The 22,934-nt window shown below is 46.8% G+C and overlaps 1 protein-coding gene across 1 annotated transcript in view; it reads right to left on the minus strand.

Annotated features, from left to right (window-relative positions):
• MOB2 (MOB kinase activator 2) overlaps positions 1 to 22,677 on the minus strand; it is a 59,415-nt gene extending 36,738 nt beyond the window's left edge. The window contains exon 1 of the mRNA XM_018561355.1: positions 22,516 to 22,677. Within this exon, the coding sequence (XP_018416857.1) occupies positions 22,516 to 22,532 (17 nt within the window). The 5' untranslated portion in view covers positions 22,533 to 22,677. The remainder of the gene's footprint in view (positions 1 to 22,515) is intronic.
• Positions 22,678 to 22,934: the final 257 nt, after the last annotated feature.

Consider the following 22,934-nt stretch of genomic DNA (forward strand, 5'->3'; position numbering starts at 1 on the left):
TATATATATATATATATATATATATATACACACATATATATACACACACACACACACACACCCCTCTATCCACCTGACATTCCACATAAGCCAAGGTCTCAGCAGACATTCTGATCTTGCCAGATTTAAGGATCTCCTAAAAACAGCATGCGTCAGACAAGGTCAGAGCGCTTCACGTTGTCTTCAGCGCCAAGATGACGCAGATATCATTAGCTCAGCTGGGAATGCCGTCATTTCAAAACCCAATTTAAACCAGTCCCCGGCATGAAAAGTTCCCGTGTGACAAATCTACGTTCCACTTTATTTGGGACAAAGAACGCCATCTTACTTGTTGACTTTATAAGAGCCAGCGCGTCTGATGCTCATGTTAAATTTAAGCAGCTTCACAAACATCTCCAGATTGAAAGCTTTTCTTTCCCCCTTGCGCTCCAGACAGTGTCAGATCCTTATTACAGGGTCGTTTATGCTTAATTAGTTAACGTGATCCTGGGTGGGAACATTGGGAGTTGGAGCTCTTATAGGGACTTCTGATGAAAGGTTCCAGCAGCTCATGTAGGCTGAGGCACAGTGACAACAGAGGCCAGTTGTGTGTTTGGAGGCACAGCATGGCACAGTGACGCACACGCTGGTAATCAGCGGAGGACTGGGAGAGGGTTAACGTGGAGAGGCAGGAAGCTGGAGGGCGGGGAGGTGATGCCAGGCGGGGAGCGACACACCCCACCTGCTATAAATACTGTGCAGCAAAATATAGCCAGACACTGACCTGGAGGGAACGGGGAGAATAGTCTGCACCATTCAGCACCTTCACACGGCTCTACTGCAGGATTGAATCACTGCTCTCCCTGTACTGAGGAATCGTTTTCCATTAGATCAGCTAATGTCCTGACTTTATAAAGCCCATCTCAGTTAAAAATAGAACTTAAGTGGCTGCTGTAGTGACAAAGAACACTTTCTCTGGCTGCAGAGCATTCCTAACTTTACAATTCTGCAGGGTATTGCACCTTTTTTGCAACAAAGGCTCGCCTGTTCACAATGCACACCTGCAGCACATAACCGGTGTGTATGACGACCCACCCGGCCAATGTTGAACCCGAATATAATGCTCACAACGAGGTGCGCGCGTCATACTGCTGCCTGGAGTTCATAACCTTCTTCCTACAATCCTGATTTGGGGCTAGTATGACTCCCAAATCAATCCACAATAAAAAACACCCAGGGTATTAACACAGATTGGGGCACCAATTTCTACATGCGCGCATACTTTTTTAAAAGTGTTGTGCGACAAATCATTAACTTGTTGCATGATAGCAGTGCCCCGTCCATCCATACACATCCACTTCTTTGTCCTGCAGCGCTGCTATTCACCCCTACTCGTGAAATGCACAGCCCTTTTTCAAACTGTGTTGCACCACGCAGAGACATTTACCATGCATTGTGTTGTGAGGAAATGCACTATTAGTGGTGACTGACATTACCATGCTAGGACACACAGAAAATAATTGTTTCCTATGTGTCCCGTTCACACCATAACATGGGTGTGGTCCCCGCCCCATCCATCCATACACATGGGTGTGATGATAGTGGAACCCCATCCATACACGTGGGTGTGATGAGCAGTGGTGCCCCGTCCATCCATACACATCTCCTTTTTGTCCTGCAGTGCTGCTCCTCGCTAGCAGTGGTGCAGTGCTCTGTGAAAAAAATTCAGACGCTCTGCATTTATCGGCAGTGCATTGTGTTGCAGCACAGGTGGCCGTAGTGGATGCCGCAGTTAAGAAAAGAAAGAAAAAAAAAAAAAAGTGTGATGCATCGAAAACCCCCATTTGGACCTGTCACACCACAACAGCCCACCTGTTAAAACTCAGCTTGTGGAACGATCATGTGAACGAGCCCATACCATAATACCTTGCTTGGGAACTGAGCTTTTTCTGTAACTGGGACCCATATTACATATCAGCCAAAACAATTGCAACAAATACATAAAAACTATTGTACATCTCCCCCCACCCAAAAAAAATTGTATTTCTTGCAGCCCGTTTTGTCACACAAGCACCTCTGCCAGAAAGCACAGTCAGGTCCTCTACCGCCACTCCAAAGTTTGATCAAGAGCTGCTCAAAGCACATTCCTGTTTGGGGCGCCATTATCTGGTAATGGCACAGAAGCTGAATTTCATGCACATGCGTCAAAGCGCACATTTTATTGTATGCGTTTGGCGCACATTCCCAAAAATGTTCAGGTGTGAATGGGGACTTAGAGCCAGTGCATGACACTGCAGCTGGCACACACCGGCTCTATATGCCGAGCGATCATGTAACTGCTGATCGCTCAGCTCACGGTCTCCTCACTGCAAAGAGCGGTGGCTGCCAGTCACTTCCCCTTCAGCGATTTGATCTGATCCTCCAGTGCTCATTGGAGGGACAGACTTGGGGGGGCAGGGGCTATAGAGGCAGAGCCAGCTGTCAATCAGGCAGTTGAGTGGATCCGACAATACTGTGGCGATCGTTCCCGGCTGCGGCACGGCTCTGTGCTGTCAGTATACAGCTGACAGCAGACTGCCATGTGCTAACTTTGGGTCACAGGAGGCCTTTCGTAAATCCTGAGACCCAAAACAGGAGTAAAGCCATAAAAGGTTTGAATGTACTTCTCCTTTTTCTCATATTGCAAAACGGACTTACCTCTTACATAACAGTAGACTATTCCACTAAGGCCCTGAGGTCAGAATCAAAGCCATTCCAAGCATTACTGTCTACACCACCCTTCCTGCTGCTTTGAAAGAAGAAAGCAAAATAAAGAAACAATGCCATTGTGCAGAGAAAACCAGAGACTGCAGAGGGCTTCCTCCAGGCCGGCCAGATGATGGACACTGCCGCCTGGGCCTGCCAATACGCAGGAGATGCCGCCTCTCGCTGTGAGACCGTCCACTCAGCAATGCTTTATACTCCGTTGCCGGAATGTCAAAGAACAATCAGCCCAAATCATGTATGGACCCACCGTCTGTCTCCCAAACATGAAATGAAAAAGGTCAGTAATTATTATGTAGTCACATGACCTTCCAAAGTTAGAGCTGGACTCCAGGCACAAAAACATTCATACAAAGATATTCCTTAAAGCCGCCTTTACACTCAAAAATCAAATTCTGCCAATGCATCCCTCTATGTATGATGATTAATAATAACATAGACATGTCAGGTGTAAAATGCTGTGACTATGAAGTACTTACACTTGCAGAACATTCACTTCCTGCTTTGAAAGGGCAAAATGACTTCAGTTTGCCAACGCATTGCACACTGGGATTGTCTTGTCATCAGCAGAGCATTGCTGGGACATCTCATCTGTAATCTCAGAAGATCTCAGGGAAAGGCATTATCCTCCCCTGAGATGATGTCCTGGTCACATGTGCCAGAAATCCAGGAAGTAAAGAGAGAGCTAGTAATCTGCCCTTAGTAAACATGGCCACCGTCAGAAGACTTGGGAAGAGAAGAGGAATAAGGAATGCAAAGAATACAAAGCCGGCAATTATCTAGAAGTATGTGATTGTCATTACTAAACATTTCTAAAAGGTGTGTTTGTTGTTATTTTAAAGATATGGGTAAAGATCCGCTTTAATAACCACAAAAGGATATCTACCACATTGTGTGCACCAAATGCCTTTGTAAAAATGGATTACACCATTGCTGTGCTGTGCAGAACTGATGGAGGGACCCAACGTCCCCACCCACTACAGGCTTCCTGCAGAAAACTGCAGGAGGGGGCGGAGACCAGACCAGTCACCCTGTACAGAGAGAGAGAGCAGCAGTGACTGGTCTTTATTAGTGGAAGTTTTACACTGGATTAGTGCACAGATGTAGAAGAAATACTGTACATAAAGCATTCCAGGATTCAAGGAAGAAAACACGGGTCTTGTATTTAGACAATATTTGCTGATCCCGGAGTTCAGCTTTAACAAAAGCAAATACACATAATCATGAGAACCACTTTTAAGCCTCATTCACACAGCGTAGAGTGGGCCCGTACAGATCCGTACGTATCGGGCCGTTCCTGGGAAGGACAGGTGCTGCGTGTGACTGTATGCAGCAGGCTGTTCTTCACTATGAGAGGACGTGGCCGTACGCTCACCCGAGCTGCACATATGTGTGGTTGTCTGTACTTGGATGCAGACAGGATGGATCAGCCGCAACCGTACGGACGTGCAGGTCGGGTGAGCGTAGGGCGCCGTATGGCCATGTACTCCCATAGAGAAGCACAGACTGCCTCCTGAATGCCAGGCAGCCACTACACTACACTTTGCTATTGAGGAGCAAAGGAAAGAAGTATTTCCGATACTCCCCAGCTCCACCTAGTGGCCATAATGCAGTATTTTCCTAATATTACAAAAAAATATGTTAATACCCATTCATTCTTCATTCACACAGATCGCAGAGCCATTTGTCCTGCGAAATTTTATGTGCATTTGATTGGTTAATAAACTCCTTTTTCATTCTACTGTAAACTGATTTTCATTGCACAGTACAGATGTTGTCCGTGCGTGAGCTGAATGTTCTGTAGTTGTACTTAAAGTGATATTAAAGTCAAAAGGTTTTTGAGCTATTTCAAATGCTATGAAATCACTTACAATGGATGCTGCTCCTTGATGTTTAAAAGTTTTACTTTCCTGCAGAGTGAGCTGGTCCCCTGAGCACTGGTCCTGATATATCCTTTGCCTTGCAGGGTCCTATGGAGTCACACTTGAGTGTGCTAGTAAGCTGTGTGTGTCTCCACTAACACACAGGCACAAAAAGGCAAGTTACTCCCCTGCTACCCTCTCCTCCTCCAGACTAGTAGATGGATGGCTGCTGGACACTTTTATCTTGTATTGGACAGGAAATTCAGGGAAGCCAGCTGAGAAAGTTGGACCTATTCAGAAACATGATAACTAAGTGTGTGTGCAAAAATGTAAAATACTTTGCTGGGCAATTTATATTTGTTTGATCTGGATTCATTATTGAAAAAAAAAAAAGTTTGAGGGTTTAATTCTAATTAAAGATTCAGCATTATTTATATAATCTGATACTGTATGAATTACCGCATTTTTCACGCCATAAGACGCACTTCACCCCCCCCAAATGGCAGGCAAAAATGTCTGTGCATCTTATGGAGCAAATGTCAATGAGCAAATGAGAGGTGAGTCGGCGGGGCTCACCCCACCCCCGCCGCGGTTTTTGGGGTCCCCCGCTCCTCTGGGGGACCTGTGACCGCGGTATAGGAGCTCACCACAGAGCCCGTAGAGCAGACGAAGATCGTCTGTTCTGTGCGATCACTGAGACCGTGGCGCTGTAATCACAGCGCCACCTGTCTCAGCTATCAGGAACTACACACTACACAGACTGCGTCTTATGGTCAGGTGCGCCTTATGGAGGGCAAAATACGGTACGTTAAGGCATGATTAGATGGAAGTTCCATAAGGCACTGCAAGACAGCCACAGGCATGATGGCCCACAGTTTGGCAACACCTGGTACAGAATATTTTATTATAGCCATATAATGCTAGGAATTATTTTACCTATTCGTAACCCTGGAGACATTTATATGCAGAAAGATTTAGTACATGTATAAGACTGCAGGGCTGGAAAAATCCTTGGTGCCCAGCATCTAGAAATGGCTGCTGCCAGTTACAAAATACTGCATATACCCACCCTGGCATCTACACATGATGGACTGGGAGCGTGAATTGCTAATTATGGCTTCGTTCACACAGGTGGCGGACTTTACTGCGCCTCAGAAAAGCTCTTGAGCGGCGGTTTGTAGACGTTCAGGAGGCGATATTGCCGGCTCCTGAATGATGATTTTCCTTTTGTGATCTTAGGGGGATTTTATATTGAAATGCCTCTCCGCAAATCGCATGCCAAGCGTTTGGCAGGCGCACAGTCCGACTGACCTCAACGGACGCATTTGGCAAGTGGTACCGCTTTCAAAACGTGACATGCCAAGTGAAATTTGCAGCATGGTGGCCGCAGTAATGAGTACGGACCTGAGTGGCTGCCATGTTAATTTGTAGGTAGGCAGTCAGGAGCAGTAAACATGCAAATGAACTGCCTGCTTTTATGAGGATTCCCGTGTGAACTCAGCCCAACGCTGAACTACGAAATAGCATCAATACAACCTCCTCCAAGAAACCGAGCGATAAGAAGTCATTTATAACCACCTCTACTTCAGTTATTAGGAAGCACAAAAACCGTAGTGGGGAAAAGGTTTCCGCTATTCGGCAATGTCCATCGGCTGTCAGGCAGACGGATGAAGTTCAATGTCCCTCACAGATCGGACTCTTCGCCCTCCTCTGTCATTCGGTGATATTTAGGAAAGGTGAGCCAGGAAAACTTGATGGTGTCTTGATAAAAGTAGACCTAGCAAGCTTTCATTGTCATTCTATATGGCCAGGCCAGCATCTTACTAAGCAAAGAATCAGATTACATAAGCAGGTCCATACATTCAAAACGTGCAAGGTCCAAAGTGCCAAGTGTGGTATCCCATAGCAACCAGAGTTCATATTTTAATCAGTCCAACTTCAGCAAAGCAACCGTATCAAAACCTGTCTCTAACTTTACACTGTCGTATCATTGCCACGCTCACCAAAGCACCCAGAAATAATCTAAGCCGATGTAACGCTGAAGTCACAGGATCAAAAATAAAAGTAGACGCAAATTGAAGCAGAACGCCAGGCACGGAGGGCTTGGTGCGTTCTGATGTGTGAACAAATGTAACCTCTGTTCAGGTGTAATACATACATTGCCGGATCGCTGTAATGTACCTTAAACCGTTGGCTTTTCTTTATGCCGAATAGTACGGGTCCTGCTATACTTCCTGCCCGCTCCGGATTTGACAGCTGGGGGTCTCACAGACTGCAGCGCTTGTGTTGTCTTTCCATATAATATGTAGAAATCTACGAATGGCCAAGGAAAGAGGGGGGCACAAAATGGCACTAGCACTGCAGTCTACTGCCCCCCACCAGCATAACCCAAAGTATCGGTTTTAAAGTACATTGCGGTGATCCGGCCATGTATTAGGCCCCGTTCACACCGCTGCGGATCTGCCGACATGGACGATCCCATACATTGCTATGGGGACTGTTCATGCGACCGCACGTTTCGAAGCGCCTCCCGCCAGAATTGCTCCCTGAGCTTTTTTTCCGCCCGCAGTTTCCATACGGCTTTCAATGAAACTGCGCTGATCCACACCCGCCCTGGTGTGAACGGGGGCCTTACACCTCAGCACAGGTAACATTTGTCTACACTCCGGAACTAACTAAAATCTCTGTGCCTGGAGTTCACACATCTGGCGCCGTGGTTTCAGAGGAAATCCACAAATATAAAGAGAGTGTGCCAACTCCATCCAACGTCTGTGGTGGGAGATGATCCCAGAACTGGGCCCATTGGTGCAATGCTACCTATTGTACCAAGGAGCCTTAGGACCCATCCACACCATACGCATTAGGCTGAGCTGGGCAGCCATGACCAATGCAGATCCAATGCGTAGACAAGACAATTTGCCTTATGTCCTATTTCAGTTCACACCATCTGACTAAGGTGGTGTGCGCTAAACAAAAAAAAAAAGAAGTAGTACATGCTACATTTTTTCCCAGCACAGTCTGATGTGACACACTACACCACATCACAAGGTGCTGCGGAGCTTAAAGCAGAATCCTTGCAGTGGGGCTACCCCTACACGGCAAGGTTTCAGTGCTTGTTTGTGTCTAGGGGCTAAAAAAAGTAAATACCAAAAATATATATATTATTAATATTAATGAAAATGTAAAAAGTTATACTCACCCGATCCTCCGAGACGGTTGCCCTTAGACTGGTCACTGGAGCATCTCTTCCCCTCCACTGCAGCAATCTAACGATCCTTGAGTCATCAGGTTCTATGCAGTGTATAGTGCGTGACGACAATGAGAGACATTCACGCTTCAGGGACCAGAGTAGCTGCCAGCTGGCTCTGTGACTTGGGAGAGTATAACTTTTTTTTTAGCACATAGACACAAAACGAGCACTTAACCCCTGCAGTGCAGGGATAGCTCCGCCGCAAGGGATAAGAAAAATTTTGCCCGGAGTTCCGCTTTAGAGCTACTTCAGACTTAGGAGATCCCGGGATGCGCGTCCTGGGACTGCGCGATTGTGTGCGGTTGCGGCGCGGACCCATTGATTTCAATGGGGTTATACACAACGAGTGGCCAGATTATTATGACCACCCCATCAGTACTTCGTTGGGCCGCCTCGTGACTCCACGAGATGTTGAAAGGTGATGCGAGGAATCTGACACTGCACTGTTGCCCTTCTGTTGTCTTGTACCAGTCTTGCCACTCTCCGTTCTGCCCTAACATTGACTAGTCGCTGACGGCCACAATTCGCACGTTCAGACCCAGATTTTCGGCTGACAGTCCAGTCTTTAAACACTTTAACAAAAGCTGCTCTTGAACGTTTAACGAATTATGCTGTTTTGCTGATACTCGCTCCATGGCTCCGAGCGCCAACAATCATCCCACGTTCAAAGGCTGTTAAATCGCGTTGTTTACCCATATCTTCAGAAAACAATCACTTCTACTGTTGTGGTAAACAACCTGCTTCCCTATGTATAATGGTCTGGCCCTCTAGCAACTTCAGCGCACAATTATAGCTAATTTGCCTACAAAACGTCAGGGGGTCATAATAGATGAAAGTAGTCACTCGCACTCCATGATATTAAAGTCAATGCTGTTTATTGACTGAGATAACACACATCTCCTTAGCTTATCTCAGTCAATAAACAGCATTAGCTAAGGAGATGTGTGTTATCTCAGTCAATAAACAGCATTGACTTTAATATCATGGAGTGCGAGTGACTACTTTCATCTATCTACATTTCACGGAGGCATCCGCTGTCACCACCGCACCCACCCAGTTGGATTTGGGTTTTTGTCCGGTCAGGAGTGCGATGGGACAGGAGGATTAAGGTGGTCATAATAATCTGGCCACTCAGCGTATATGCGTGGCAATCTCTGAAAAAAGTTATATGTGCCTTTTTTCATGACAAGCACTACGCGTTTTCTTTCAGCCGTGATCGTGCATGATTGCACGGGCGGAATCGTGGTGGGAAACCGCACGATCTGCCTGGCACGACTGAGGTGCCGTTAGAAAATAGCGACACCCACGCGGTTTTGTGCACGATTGCCACACGGTCACGGATCACACAGGTGTGAACCAAGATGAATGGAATGTCATTTTGTGACATGTCAAAAAATACAAAAAAGAAAAAAAAAGGTTAAAACGTAAAGAGTGCAATGTATCATCATAACCCATCGCAACACACATCAGTGGGCGCAGTATAATTCGCAATGCTGCTGTGCCTGGTACACCCTGAAAACATGCACATTACACAACGGTCACAATAATCATCTGAAAAATAAATGCATAAACATTGTAAATGTCCCGATCAGACTTTTTAAATCCCTGGAAGTGGAAACGTAACAAGTATTGTACGGCAAGTTTGACATGTCTGGGTCTCCCTACATCTAAAGGGCCCCAGTCTGGGAACACTGCCGCTGACACCAGATTCTAAATATAACTCCATAGACGCCCAATGACATCACTTTCCAAATATAACCGAGCCCACCTGATGGAAAAGTGAAGTCGTCATCCCAAGCTACAAGTAACACTGCACTAACTACAAGTCTCCATTGTCAGCGATGGCGTTCTCCGCGTGGTTTTCCAAACAAAACTGTGCAAACGCTAAGATACGCACGGATTCTATGCGTTTTCGGCGGTTACTATAGCCGGAACATGCGGAATCCACCCATAAAAATCACGCTGAACAATGCACATTGCAATGCATTGTTTTTATGTTTAGTGCGGTTACACGTGTATTCGTAACGCGGAAAACCGCTCATGTGTGTATGGAGCCTAAGGCGGATTGAGTCGCGCAAAACACAGATTCGCATCCATCCTTCTCTATGGGACTACGCAGCTGTACGCTCCCCTACACGTCCGTGCGCGGATGGATCTTGTCTGCGTCCGAGCCAGGAAACGCGCACCCGTACGGACCTGCACTTGAGGTGAGCGTAGGGGGGCGTACGGCTACGTAGTCCCAAGTGACATTTCATTCAGTTCTATGAGCTCACTGTACCTCACTGCATGCCGCCTGGCTACTACGCTGGTCCCCAAAGTCCTGCTGACATCATCATCATCATCATCATCATCTATTCACCTGTATTACGTGCGAGGACACTGAGGGACATACCACAGTCAAAGTAGAGGGAGAGAGAGAGGCGAGCACTCATTGCCACAGGATTGAGGGCATTTCTTCTTTATTTCGCCCCTTGGGGAAAAAAAAACAGTTAACCCTTGCAGTTCGGGGGTAGCACCACTGCAAGGGTTAATCTTTCTGAAACCTGGAGTTCATTAAGGGTGTTTGAACGATCTGAATGACAAGATCGAATGAACTTGAATGAACGATTCCAAACAAACGTTCCAACAAAACATTGTCTAGTCAGCTTTATAAACCTGAGAGCTGTAGTTGTCACCCCACAATGCCCCGGACCCCCCGAATCTGCCTGGACTGCTCTGCGTTTTATCCTTTCTATGTAAAACCCAACAATGAACTTCCCTTATCTGCTCCCTTTTGGTCTATGAAGAGGAACTCAATTCCCGCTCTGAGAACCTGCTGCCAGTTCAGAGTATTTTTGCCAATAACAATATACAAATTCTCTTTTGCTAGAAAACCTTCGCTCCGCACTCCTAGGAATTTCTCTAAATAGCAGAAGTCTGGATTACTTAAAGGCCTCAGACAGCTCCCAGAATGCACCAGAGCTCTGCACTATCCCTGCTGGAGTTGCACATTCATCTGGATTGCAGCAAGAGAAGTGAGACTTTACGGCCATGAAAGCAGATCCGGGAAAGGAGTCTGCCCCTTAAATGAAATATCGGTTTAGGATGGGTCAGCTGCCTGACCTCTGCTCTATCAAAGAAATGAATAGAAAGATCAGCCAACAGACTTGCACGCATTTCTCTGTACTATACAAGGCCACGTTCTCACCAGGTGATGCGTGAATGTGCGCAAACCCACATTTGTGTGCATTTTTGCCATGTGTGAGGGCAGGTTCACACTATTTTCCAGACCAGATCTGGAATTCAGTGCACTGCATTTTGCAGCATTTTTACCACGTTCTGGAGCTGGGTTTTTATTTTAGCTTAAAATGGGCTTTCAGGTGAGTTCCAGTGCGTTTACATGCATTTTTTTATGCATTTCCATGCGTTTCAGACCAGACAAAATGAGACATTCAGTATTTTTTCTGGTCTGGAACGGACTGCGCTGGTGTGAACAGAGGTCAAAAATAGAAGAGAGATACATTACAATGCATTTTGGGCCCTGAAACAGTCCGGTCTGGAGATGACCTGGAGGAGGTGTGAACGGGCCCTCAGCCCATTTAATCAACAGGCTTCCGCACGCATGACAATCGCAGGAAGTAGCTTGTGCAGCTTTGAGCGCTCCACTTATTTTTCCTGTGCATTTGTGCACGACTGCCATACGCACATGTGCAGGAAAAAATGCATTCTTTACCTGCCGCAAGCTCAGCAATTGCGTCAGGAGCCCTTTGAACACGATAATACGAAATCACCTGCACTCCATACAGCGTAAAAACCTTGGATGAAAGGTTGGTGCTTGAAGTGACCACATGGGTGGCGCCGTGTCAGATACGGTCCATAATAGAAGTCACCAGCACTCGGTGTGTGCGAAGGAGTGACGTCACTATGTCACCCAGAAGAAGGGACCCTGCGTGGCCCCCGAAACGTTGGCTGTATGACGCATGTGACAATGTAATACAAAGTGCTTTACTTCTTCGCACACATCATCGAGTGCTGCTGACTTCTATTATGCATCCTTTGAACACATTGCTTGGACCTGTGCCAGAACGCAACCTGTGGCGCGCATTCACGCAATGTGTGAACGGGGACTAACTGTCCACCATACAGCAATCAAATTGTCATCCTTTCAGATTCCAATGTAGAAATAAAATCTAGATCAGCATTCCTGAACTAAATCATAAAATTCCCAAATAAAAGAATGTTTAACATTTGGTAACAGTCACTTTCTGCATCTTCAATTTCTCCTTAAAGGAGAACTATGAGGTGAGTGCTTTTCACTCAGCTCATAGTTCTAGCCGACCTGTGACAATGAGACTGTCACAGGTCGGCTCAGTAGATCGGGAGGTGAGGGAACACATACCGGCGTTCGCTCACCTCTCGATCCTGTCACAGCTCTCTGCCGTGACAGGGGAGTGGCTGGATTCCCCCTCTCCGCTCCGATAGCGATGACTGGCGGAACGGACGGGGGAGGGGGCGGGTACAGCTGGGTCTGCCTCTGAATAGGCAGAGCCAGCTGTCACTCACGCAGCTGGGCGGATCCAGACATAATTGTCGGGATCCGCTTCAGCTGCGGTGTCTCAGCATACTGCGAGCTGCAGCTCGCTGTATACTGAGCTTAGGGTGACCGGAGGACACTAGTTTGTGTCCTCCGGTTACCCTAAGGAGAACTATGGGGAAAAGCCCTAACCCCATAGTTCTCCTTTAAAGGGTTACATTTACCTTTCTGACCACCTTATATCTTACACCCATATTCATGGTCAGATCCCCCCCCCTTGTAGTCCATTCATTCTTCTTCCCTGTACCCTTGGTATGGACATGGACGGGAGGAAGAGTCTGGAGCAGCCAGAGTATTACCCTCATGATCACGGTCAATGTGTTTAAAAATAAAATGAATGCAGATTTGTTTCCTTTTATGAAGAAATGTGCATTTATTATTATAGTAAAACTCAAACCTGCCACACTTATTGAAAGGTTCTGACCTCCTATAGATGATGAGAACCTGGTATTGCCCATATGAACACACTCAGGTTCTGGCTATGAGGACAAGGGATTCCAGGCATCCATAGTCATATTGGGCTAGTCATACACAAAGGAAATCCAGTGTCAATCATGATCAGGATATTGTCTAATGATGAGCTACTTGAGGCTAGGTTCACACCTGGGCGACTCCTGACCGTGCGGCAATCTGCGGTTTTGTGCGCGATTGACGTGCGCTCGGGAGTCGTCAAGGTGTGAACCGATCATGCTGCGGGTGCCATTATTTTCTAATGGCACCCCAGTCGCACCGGGCGGATCGTGCGTATTCCCTCCATGATTCCGCCCGTGCAAGTGAGGAAAGAAAAAAAAAGTAGCGAGTCGACCATTGAAATCAATGGAGCCACGCGGTAATCACTGTGTGCACCTGAACACAATTGTGCGTCCCGGGTGTCGTGTGGTGTAGTGCAAGTGTGAACCTAGCCTGAAACTGAACTCTGGTAATTACACAGAAAGCACCTCTGCACTGCAAGGGGTAACTGCTCATCCCGTCTACAGGTAGAGTATAGTCTGTAACTCTCGCCTTATTCCCCGCTCCAGCTCTCTCCGGCGCTCCAGGCTGGGGGCGGGACCTCACCATCTTCAAGTTAATGTATCAGCCCAACGTTGTACTAGATGATGTCACTATACAACCGCCAACTGTGGTGTCTAAGAGACCGTCACACCTCGGCGTACCAGGAACATGCATCACATCCACATGCCGTTTTGGCACGAGTCACCCATTTACTTCAACGGGCTGCTGCCATACGTATGGCAAAGAAGCTCATGCAGCATTGTCAGCTGTTAACTTTCCGCGCGTTTGTGAGCGTTCAACGTATGTCCACATGCGGGGGAAAACACGCGTTTTCCCAGAAGCGTTTGGGGTCCCATTAACAAGTGATGGCACCGCAAGCACGATGCACGTTTTGTGAACGCGTGTCAAAGCATACATTTACCGTGCGTTCCCAGAATGTGATGATTTCAATGATAAAAGGTAGCCTGCCAGAGCAAGGAGTAAGCTATTACACTGCGTTCCTCTACCCCTAGGAATTAATGAGCATTTAACCCTTGCAGTGTATTTTTCAAGCATTTTCAGAAGGAGGTCAAAAATGACCCTTGCAGTGTCCTCTGTCCCCCTTTCCGCACACACTGCAAAGGTCATTTTTGACCTCCTTCTGAAAATGCTTGTTGCTTGGCTGTCACTGATCACATTCATTTATTGCTTTCTGAGGGCCCTGTCACACCATCAGGAGTGTGTTCCACTGCGGTCGGCCTCTGGAACGCAACCCGTTCACCTTCACCGGCCGCCTCAGTTTTTTTTGCGTGGTGGTGCATTGCACTCAATGGCACGCCCCCCGCCCACGGTGTGATCGCTGGCACCCAAACGCGTGGCACATTAGTGCCTGCTTTCTGGTCCAGTGCGATCTGCAAAAAATAGCAATGGTGTGACGGGGCCCTAAGTCACAAGAATGCAGATCAATATATGATATTGCTTCAATAAAAGCCAATATCCATGTTCTACCTGAGAACTCTGCGGCCTTTATCATGCTTCATATATGCACCATACCCAAACACAAAACCAGACACTGCCATAAATACTGGCCGACGGTTCTTTTCATCGCACTGCAACAGAACGGAATGCAGCAGTGTGAACTGGTCCCATTAACACCCATTCATTTTTCGGCTCCCTTGCATTAGCATCCATTGAAAAGCATCCATTGAAAAGCAGTTGCAGCGCTTTATTGGCTCCAATGCAAACAAATAAAAGCGCACATGTTTTTATTTTATGAGGAAGTGCACATTTATAAAAAAAATTCTAAAAGGTGGACTTTGCCTTTTTAATATGCCTTGTATGTGCAGTGACACATGGAGTACTCAGAGTACAGCTTCCATAGGTTCAGAGCATCATTTATAGCCCATCTGTAAATAGCACGCCACCATTTTATAAGGGAGAAAACCTGCCATAGACGAGCACCAGATGACATTCAATAAACCAGATTATTGTCAAATAAAAAGCAAAGCTATCGCGTTCTAGCCGGCTGAACCATCTATATACACTGAGTGGCCAGATTATTATGACCACCTGACGTTTGTAGATTTGCATTAGGTGGCCCCCACAATCGCCAGATCTCAATCCAATTGAGCATTTGTGGGACAAAGTTGAAAGAGCCATCAGGCAGCTGCTTCCACAACCATCAAATCTCACAGAACTGGACAGTGCTATTCATCAGGCATGGTGTCAGATTCCTCGCATCACCTTTCAACATCTCGTGGAGTCAATGCCAAGAAGAATCGCAGTATTGAAGGCAAAAGGTGGCCCAACGAAGTACTGATGGGGTGGTCATAATAATCTGGCTATATATATATATATATATATCCATGTCCATATATGTCCATGATGACAACATTCTCTGGAGAAGAAAAGGAACTCCACAGCTACCTACAGAACCCACATTTACCTGTCACTTTCCAAATACAAGATTGTAAATGTAATAAGAGATATTAGCAGTAGCTTATTACAGGTGGAGAGCAGGGGTAGGCAACCTCGGTGCTCCAGCAGTATTTAAACTATATGTAGTTAGTACATATAGTTTAAATACTGGGATTCAGTTCTCAGGGGGTCTTGCAATGCCTCATGGGACTTGTAGTTCCACAACTGTCAAAGTCCCGAGCCTCCCTATGCCTGGTGCAGAGGCTGTTCATGTAGTAAAGTGAATGGTCACTTAGCTTAGTAAATAATAGTGCAGCTGTGTTCAATCGGACCACCGAATGGTGTGCAGCAGAAACTTAAGGTGCCCAAAAAACGAAAATTTTCATCCGATGACCGAGCCGCAATACGATTTTTGGACGGCGGCCCCATCCTGCCCCGACCATCGCACAGTTCAATTAGCGGTCTTTAGCAGAAATCACCTGGACGAATTTCATTAATCGACCGCACGGATTTCCGTTTGCGCATGAGCAGTATTAATCGTACGGGAACGCCACCAATCTTGCGAAAATCGTACAATCGACCGAAGTTTTCTAGCCTGCTGGAAGACGAACATCATACGATTGTACAGTATTTGCGGTTGTAGACTCCCCATCAACCTTACGAATATCGGACGAAAGCGAGATCGCAAACGAAAGTCGCCCGATATATGCGCAAAGTGTAGGAGCACCTTAAGGGTGCTCAGAAATATGGAGATTTTTGCAGCCGGCTCCTTCGATCAGCTGATCGAGGGAGGCCGGCCAAAAGGGTGCCGACAGTGGCACACACTGGGCGAATTTCAACTGGTTCATCAAAAACCGTATGAAATTCTCACAGTATGTGCTGGCATCTATCAATCAGCTGATCGAAGGAGCTGGCCGCAACATTTTTGTATGACCAGACCCGGCAGCCAATGAGCTGCTGGCTCTGTTCGGGTATTCTGACAGCGGCCACTATCAGAATACAATGCAAACAGCGGGGATTCAGTGATCGACACACTAGTAGTGTTGATGGAGGAATCTGCTCTATTTGTTCTCGGTCAGCCTGTGGGTTGAGGGCCCATCACACCATGTCTGGATCAGATGCGGTACGTTACATTTTTCTTCCGCACCAAAAATGCATCCCATTGCATTTGTATGTGATTTTTGGGCTCTGTTCACACCAATCCAGTCTGTTCCAGTGCAGAAAAAACAAAATTCTGCATGAAACATTTTTCCTGCACTGGAACGCGTCACAAACACACCGCACTGCAACACAACAGAAGCTATGACATGGAGCAGGAAGAGAATAATTTGCATAATGACATTACCCCCAAAAAACAGAAGAAAACGCACTGGAATGGGTCACAAACGCACTGCATTTGCAGAAACGCGTGCAGATCTGGTCCGGACATGGTGTGACAGGGCCCTGAATGAGAAGAATAGCGCAGTGTATGGCCAACCTTAAAGAGTTTCTAAACCCTACGTTTTTTTTGCATATATCTAATGCTAGCAAGCAGTAGATATAGGCAAAAAGTTTTTTTTGTTAAAACCCGCTTTAACAGCGGTTTAAAACTTACCCCGTTTTCGCCGTGTGCTCCCGCCCGAGAATCCCAAACTGCTCGGGCGGCCGCAAAGCATCTTGGGGCGGGCGCATGCGCAGTCCGGATTCAGTCGGGGGATGAGCAGAGACGCAAGGTAAGTCTATGGACGCGTGCACCCGCATGCAGACACCGTGGGACAGGAAGTGTCAGCAAGCACAGAGGAGTCAGCGCTGGATCGGAGAGACCCGCAGCAGCGCTGGAGGGACAGATGAAAACATCAGGAAAGAAGAGCAAGATCGGATTAAGAGATATCATTTAAGGTAAGTACTTACATTAATATTGGGGAGGGAGGGAAACATTTTTTTGACTTTAATGTCATTTTATACAGAGCTTTCTCTTGCACATGATTGGTTGGTTGACGTGAACGCATCTTCACCTTATTCAATAAAGGGAACGTTTACTATGCTAAGTGAACACTCCGCACCTTCGCTGTCAAATCTGCAAACAGACAATGTGATGATATGAAGCATTAGCGGTTTCTTGGCAATGGGACAGAGCTATATAAAGGATTTTTCATCATACTAATTCGGTCTGAAATCAATAAAAGGAAATTGCACAGCTTATTACAGCTTATTACAGTATTTCACCAACTGGCAGAATGGAACAGATGGCTTTGGCCTGATCACAGTGTAGCTGGATGTGTCCAGTCTGGCCATCTTCTAGGCAGGCTTATGTGGCCTCCAGTTCTGCTGATGGTGGATTACAAGTCTGATGTTACACTGGGATCTGCATACACTTCCCTGGCAGTGCTTAATGGATCGCTCACAAAGAAGATGCATCGGTTTGCCTCAAAAAAAAGAAAAAATTAGAATTTCTCTCTGCTCAAAAAAAAAAAAAAGATAAAATTGTATTAATTTTAGGTGAACTGAGGAAATAATAGCGCACATCGTAATCTCACCGCCATGTGTTACATGTATGTCTTTTTTGTAATATCATTTTTTATCTAACTAGAATTTGCTGATCAAAGCACATTGCATAGATGTGCAGTCCTCATGCTGCTGCATAGTAATTAACCCATTACAGACATTTATTCTCATTAAAGAACAACTCCGGGCAAAATTGTTATTAACCCTTGCAGTGGGGCTACCCCCGAACTGCAAGGCCTAACTGGACCTTTTCATCTAGCAACTACAATTTTAAAAAAATGTTACACTTACCCGAACCTGAGAGCCAGCCAGCAATCTCAGCGCTCCCTCCAGTCCGTCTCCTCCTACACTGTAACAATAGTATATCCCTCGGCGTCCTCAAGTCCAATACACAGTGCATAGGATGTGAAGTGCCAAGGGCCATACCATCACTGAAGCGTAGAAGGAAAGAGGCAGAAGGGAGTGCTGTGACAATCGGCCAGCTCCAAGGATCGGGTGAGTATAACTTTCTTTTTTTAACCTAGACAAAAAAACAGCTGTTAACCCTTCCAGTGTGGGGGGGAGCCCCACTACAAGGGTTATAACAATTTGTGAACAGAGTTCTGTTTTAAAAGTAAAAAATAAAATAAAAAATAGACACATTGGATACCTTGCAACCCTGAACACATCCTTATTCTAAAAATAAATCATACTCTTTGAAGGTCAACTCAACCCAAAAAAGGGAGGTTTCAGCTTTTTAATGACTGTTGCCAAACAGAATCGTGCGCTGGCTCCATGGGGACTCCTGTCACAAGATATTCCCAACAGACATCCCTGCTCCACCAAACTACTTGGCGACGAGGAAGCATGGATCCGGCTTCCCTGCCAATCAGGAAGCCGGGCAGCGTGTAATGACTCGCCGCCTAGCTTCGTGATTAGTCGGGAAGCTGGCCAATCAAAAAGCAAGATGGCGAGCCATCACCCTCCACCTGACTTTCTGATTGGCCAGAAAGCCGGCTTCTTGCTCCCTCGTCACCCCGCCAATCAGGAAGCCGGGCGCTGTGTAAGGACTCCTTGGCCGGCATCCTGATTGGCCAGCTTCTCGACCACTCAGGAAGCCCAGCAACAAGTCATTACACGGCGCCCGGCTTCCTGATTGGCCAGAAAGCCGGTTACATGCTTCCTGCTGATCGGTAAGTCGGGTGGCGAGTCATTACACGCAGCCTGGACTTCTGATATCGGTATTGGTGAGCACCGGGAAAATAATATCAGTACTCGTACTGGATAGGGACAAACCAGTATGGGTGCATCCCTATGCAGAACCATTATGACATCATAAAAAGTATATTCTTTTTCTCAGAAGCTACAATTCTATTTTGGCTGAGTTGTGTGGTTTGTTTCCTGGAATCTAGAGTTAATAACGCCACATTCACCGGCGGCACTGCCTCACTTTGCAGATCTCAGACTCAGAAAGAGTTAAACACTAAAAATAGAGCAGATGAGGAGACAGCAAATATATAAGATGACAGCTCAGAGGAAAAGGTCACAGGTCCCCACATATACACCATGTGTCATGGTGCACCATCCGGCACCTGGGTTTTTACATAACTTTATAAACTACTATTGGTCTCGTACAGCAACCCGGAGCAAACATCTACAGCATGTAGGAACTCCCTACAGGGAATCAGAATGCTTCTTTCAGCAGCTTAGGGTGGTCACAAGAATTAAAGCTCATGTAAGATTGGTTGCCTGGGACAATGCTTCAAACAATACCACATACCTATTACTTAGAACAAGTAGTGTAACGCAGTACGCTCAGTACCATGGCATGCGTTGTTTCTATCTGCTTAACTGACAGACGGAACATGGACACTACCCACAATTGCACAAATCCTGTGTGTGATACATACCGTATATTCGTTTTACCAGTACTCTTCTTACAGTATATATGAAGTCACATGTATTGAGACGCTCATCACATAATGCAGGCACCACCAATAAACATATTGCTATTTGTTCTTGAGCAACTGTACAAGGTGATGCTTTTTTCAGCATGTGACCCCCAACTCTTTTATCCAAGATGCATGCCTAGGCTATGGGGGGAGTTTAAGCCAAAGCAACCGGCCACTGCCAGCAAATTGCAATGGATTATAGGGGATAGTGGACAAGATGACAACTCTACCACAGCATAAGCAGCCTGTCAGTAGCGTTGTCACCCAGTCACAGGAAGCTTAAAGCAGAACTCCAGGCAAATCTATCTTTACCCTTGCAGTGGGGCTCCTCGCACACTGCAAGGGTTAGGTGCTCATTTTGTGTAGGGACCAATCTAAGAGCAAGCCGGGATCATGGTTCAGGCGAGTATAACTTTGCTATTCTAGCTCCCTAGATACAGCACTTAACCCTTGCAGTGCAGGAGTCGGCGCACGACAAGGGTTAGGATTTAATTTGCCCGGAGTTTTACTTTAATCTATATCTTTTGTTATTAGTTTTGGATAGCGAATAGTTAAGCAGTAGTTAGATTTTCCGTATGTCATGTAATGCTTTTTATGCCTGAATCCAGCTGGGGAGATTTCCTTGTAGACAGGAGAGAAATCCTCAATCTTAACACAGTTATCACCCCATTGAAAGGTTCCCCCCCTCTATTCTTGTTCTGGTGACAGCTCACAATTTAGGCTACTTACATCACTTTCAGTCTTACTGGCAATGGTTACTGGGACAAACAGAGCAAGTGACCCTCTCCAGTTTGGACACAGCAATAAATACCTGGCAGGGGTCGTATCCTCTCACCACTAATAAAGAGTTTGGAATTTACATACATTTTAAGAACCAAATGCTGGCAGGAATAAATATTTTTTACACTTATCAAACAGATTTAACAAAATGTTTTCAATGGCACCAATAAATGCTGACAGTATCACAGTCTACATGCACTATAAAGCAAGCCTGTGCTGACAGATATGCAAGGCCTGTCATTGCCGTCCCCATTTCTGCAAACCTTCCTGTCCTACGTGCCATTTCTATGCTGGTAGATTTGTCCTCACCCTTTCCACGTCCCTGGACCACCCCATGTCCTGCATGTCAGATCTGGTGACAGACGTTATCCCCCACACCCTTCACTGCATGCTATCACATGGAGCTTAGATCATCCACAGCCTGTCACCGTTCTACTATGGACCCCAAATAACCATGTCACCCACTACACTGACAGCTCACCTCTATGTCTACATATTAGCACCTTTGTACAAGATGACTTCTCACCCAGCCAATGACCTATGCACCAATTTTCTTGCCGTGGTGGTTCATCTGTAAAACCCAAGCTGTACCAAGCGCACCTTGTCTTTCAGGTCAGCCCTGTCCCATATCTGTCCATATTTAACCATTGCCCCCAGGACCTCAATAACATTTTTCTGCTTTATCCTTTGTTGTATTTTCTATAGATAATATTTCCCACTGCGTTGTGCGTCTGAGATATATATATATATATTCTCTCCCCATGAGATCATCCGGCTCGCTATGTAGCCTCTCCCCTCTATTAATAATCCAGACAGCCCACAGAGCACATGTCACCTCCTGTCCCTGATGACAGTCCTATCCTTCCAAATAAGCTGGCCTCATACTGATCTATGGAGGCCATATCTGCCCCTTAACTATCATCTTGTCCAGCTTGCTCCTAAACAGTCTGGTGTCACCCTTCACATATTCTAAAAAACACATCTGTTCGCAACGGGGTCACTGATGCCCGCACCCAGTACCAGCATAGTGCATCAGTAGTAATCCCAGGGACATCCAAGCACACTTCACCCTTCAGGCAAGCCCTGTCCATCATCTCCTTACCTTTCACCCCATCTGCCACTTCTGCCCCCAATGGCCTTTCATTGTAATCCCTACAGATTATATTTCACATCAGCCCCTGTTTGTTATCCCATACCTTGTGTCAGATCACCCCTGTTGTGACAGCCCACCTGTCACCTCCTGTTCCTGATGACAGCCCTGTCCACCATCTGATCACCCAACCTGATACTGCTGGCCCCAATAACCTTTCACCATGACCCCCACAGGTCTAGTTTCTCATTGTCCCCTGTGTGTTATCATTTGTCAGATCCCCCTACTCCCTATGCAGCTTCTCCTCTACCTGTCACTGTGGTTCCTCCACACAGCCCACCTGTCACCTCCTGTTCCTGATGACAGCCCTGTCCACTGATATTGCTGGCCCCAACAACCTTTCACCATATCCCCCAATGGCCTTATTTCTCATTGTCCCCTGTGTGTTATCCCATCCCTTGTGTCAGATCACTCTGCTCCTTTGCAGCCTCTACCCTACCTGTCACTGTGGTTCCTCCACTCAGCCCACCTGTCCTGATGACAGTCCTGTCCTCCATCTGATCACCCCACCTGTCATTCATGGATCCCCCTATGACCTTTCACTATAACCCTCACGGCTCATATTTCCAGTGCACCTTGTGTATAATCCTGTGTCAGACTCCTCTGCAGCCTCTACCCCCCTTTCAATGTGGTTCACCTGTCACCTCATGTCCCCCCTCCCCAGATTAGTTCCCCCCTCAGTACCCATTCTGCCCTATGAAGACCGTATCACCCCTCTGCCTCTTGCCCTTCATCTTGTCCTGCACTATCCCATCTCCTGCTCATCAGTCTGCTGTCACCCTTCATTTCATGTCCTGTCATGGTCACCTCTCCCCTCACCCCGTGCCCTTCACTGTGCCCCCCTCCCGGCTTACCCCATAAGCCACTCCATGTCTGCCGCCCCCTCCGGCTCAGCTCATCCTCGGGGTCTCCCGCTCCCCGGCTCCAGCTCCGACTCCGGCGGAAGTAAACACAGCACCGCCCGCAGCACGCACACTTCCGGGTCCGACGTCACCGAGCGGAGAGCAGCATGGGAGGAGGGCGCGCGGTGCATTGTGGGAGGGGCCGGTGACCGCTCTGCGCAATGTGCTCTGTCATGGGGTGCTGTCACTTTATAATAGCAACTGATCCCATTGCTTTTTCCTCCATAGAATGATACAGAGCTGCCCTGTGTGATCTCCTGAAAACACTGTACTGCCTGAGAGCACCCAGAGTCACCAGACAGCCAATCATGACCTTGGAATACAGATACCATTCATCAGTGCAGATGTCAGAAAATATTAAAGTAGATGGA

This window comes from Nanorana parkeri, unplaced genomic scaffold, assembly GCF_000935625.1.
Source record: "Nanorana parkeri isolate BGI_ZX_2015 unplaced genomic scaffold, ASM93562v1 scaffold518, whole genome shotgun sequence".
NCBI classification, from domain to species: Eukaryota; Metazoa; Chordata; class Amphibia; order Anura; family Dicroglossidae; genus Nanorana; species Nanorana parkeri.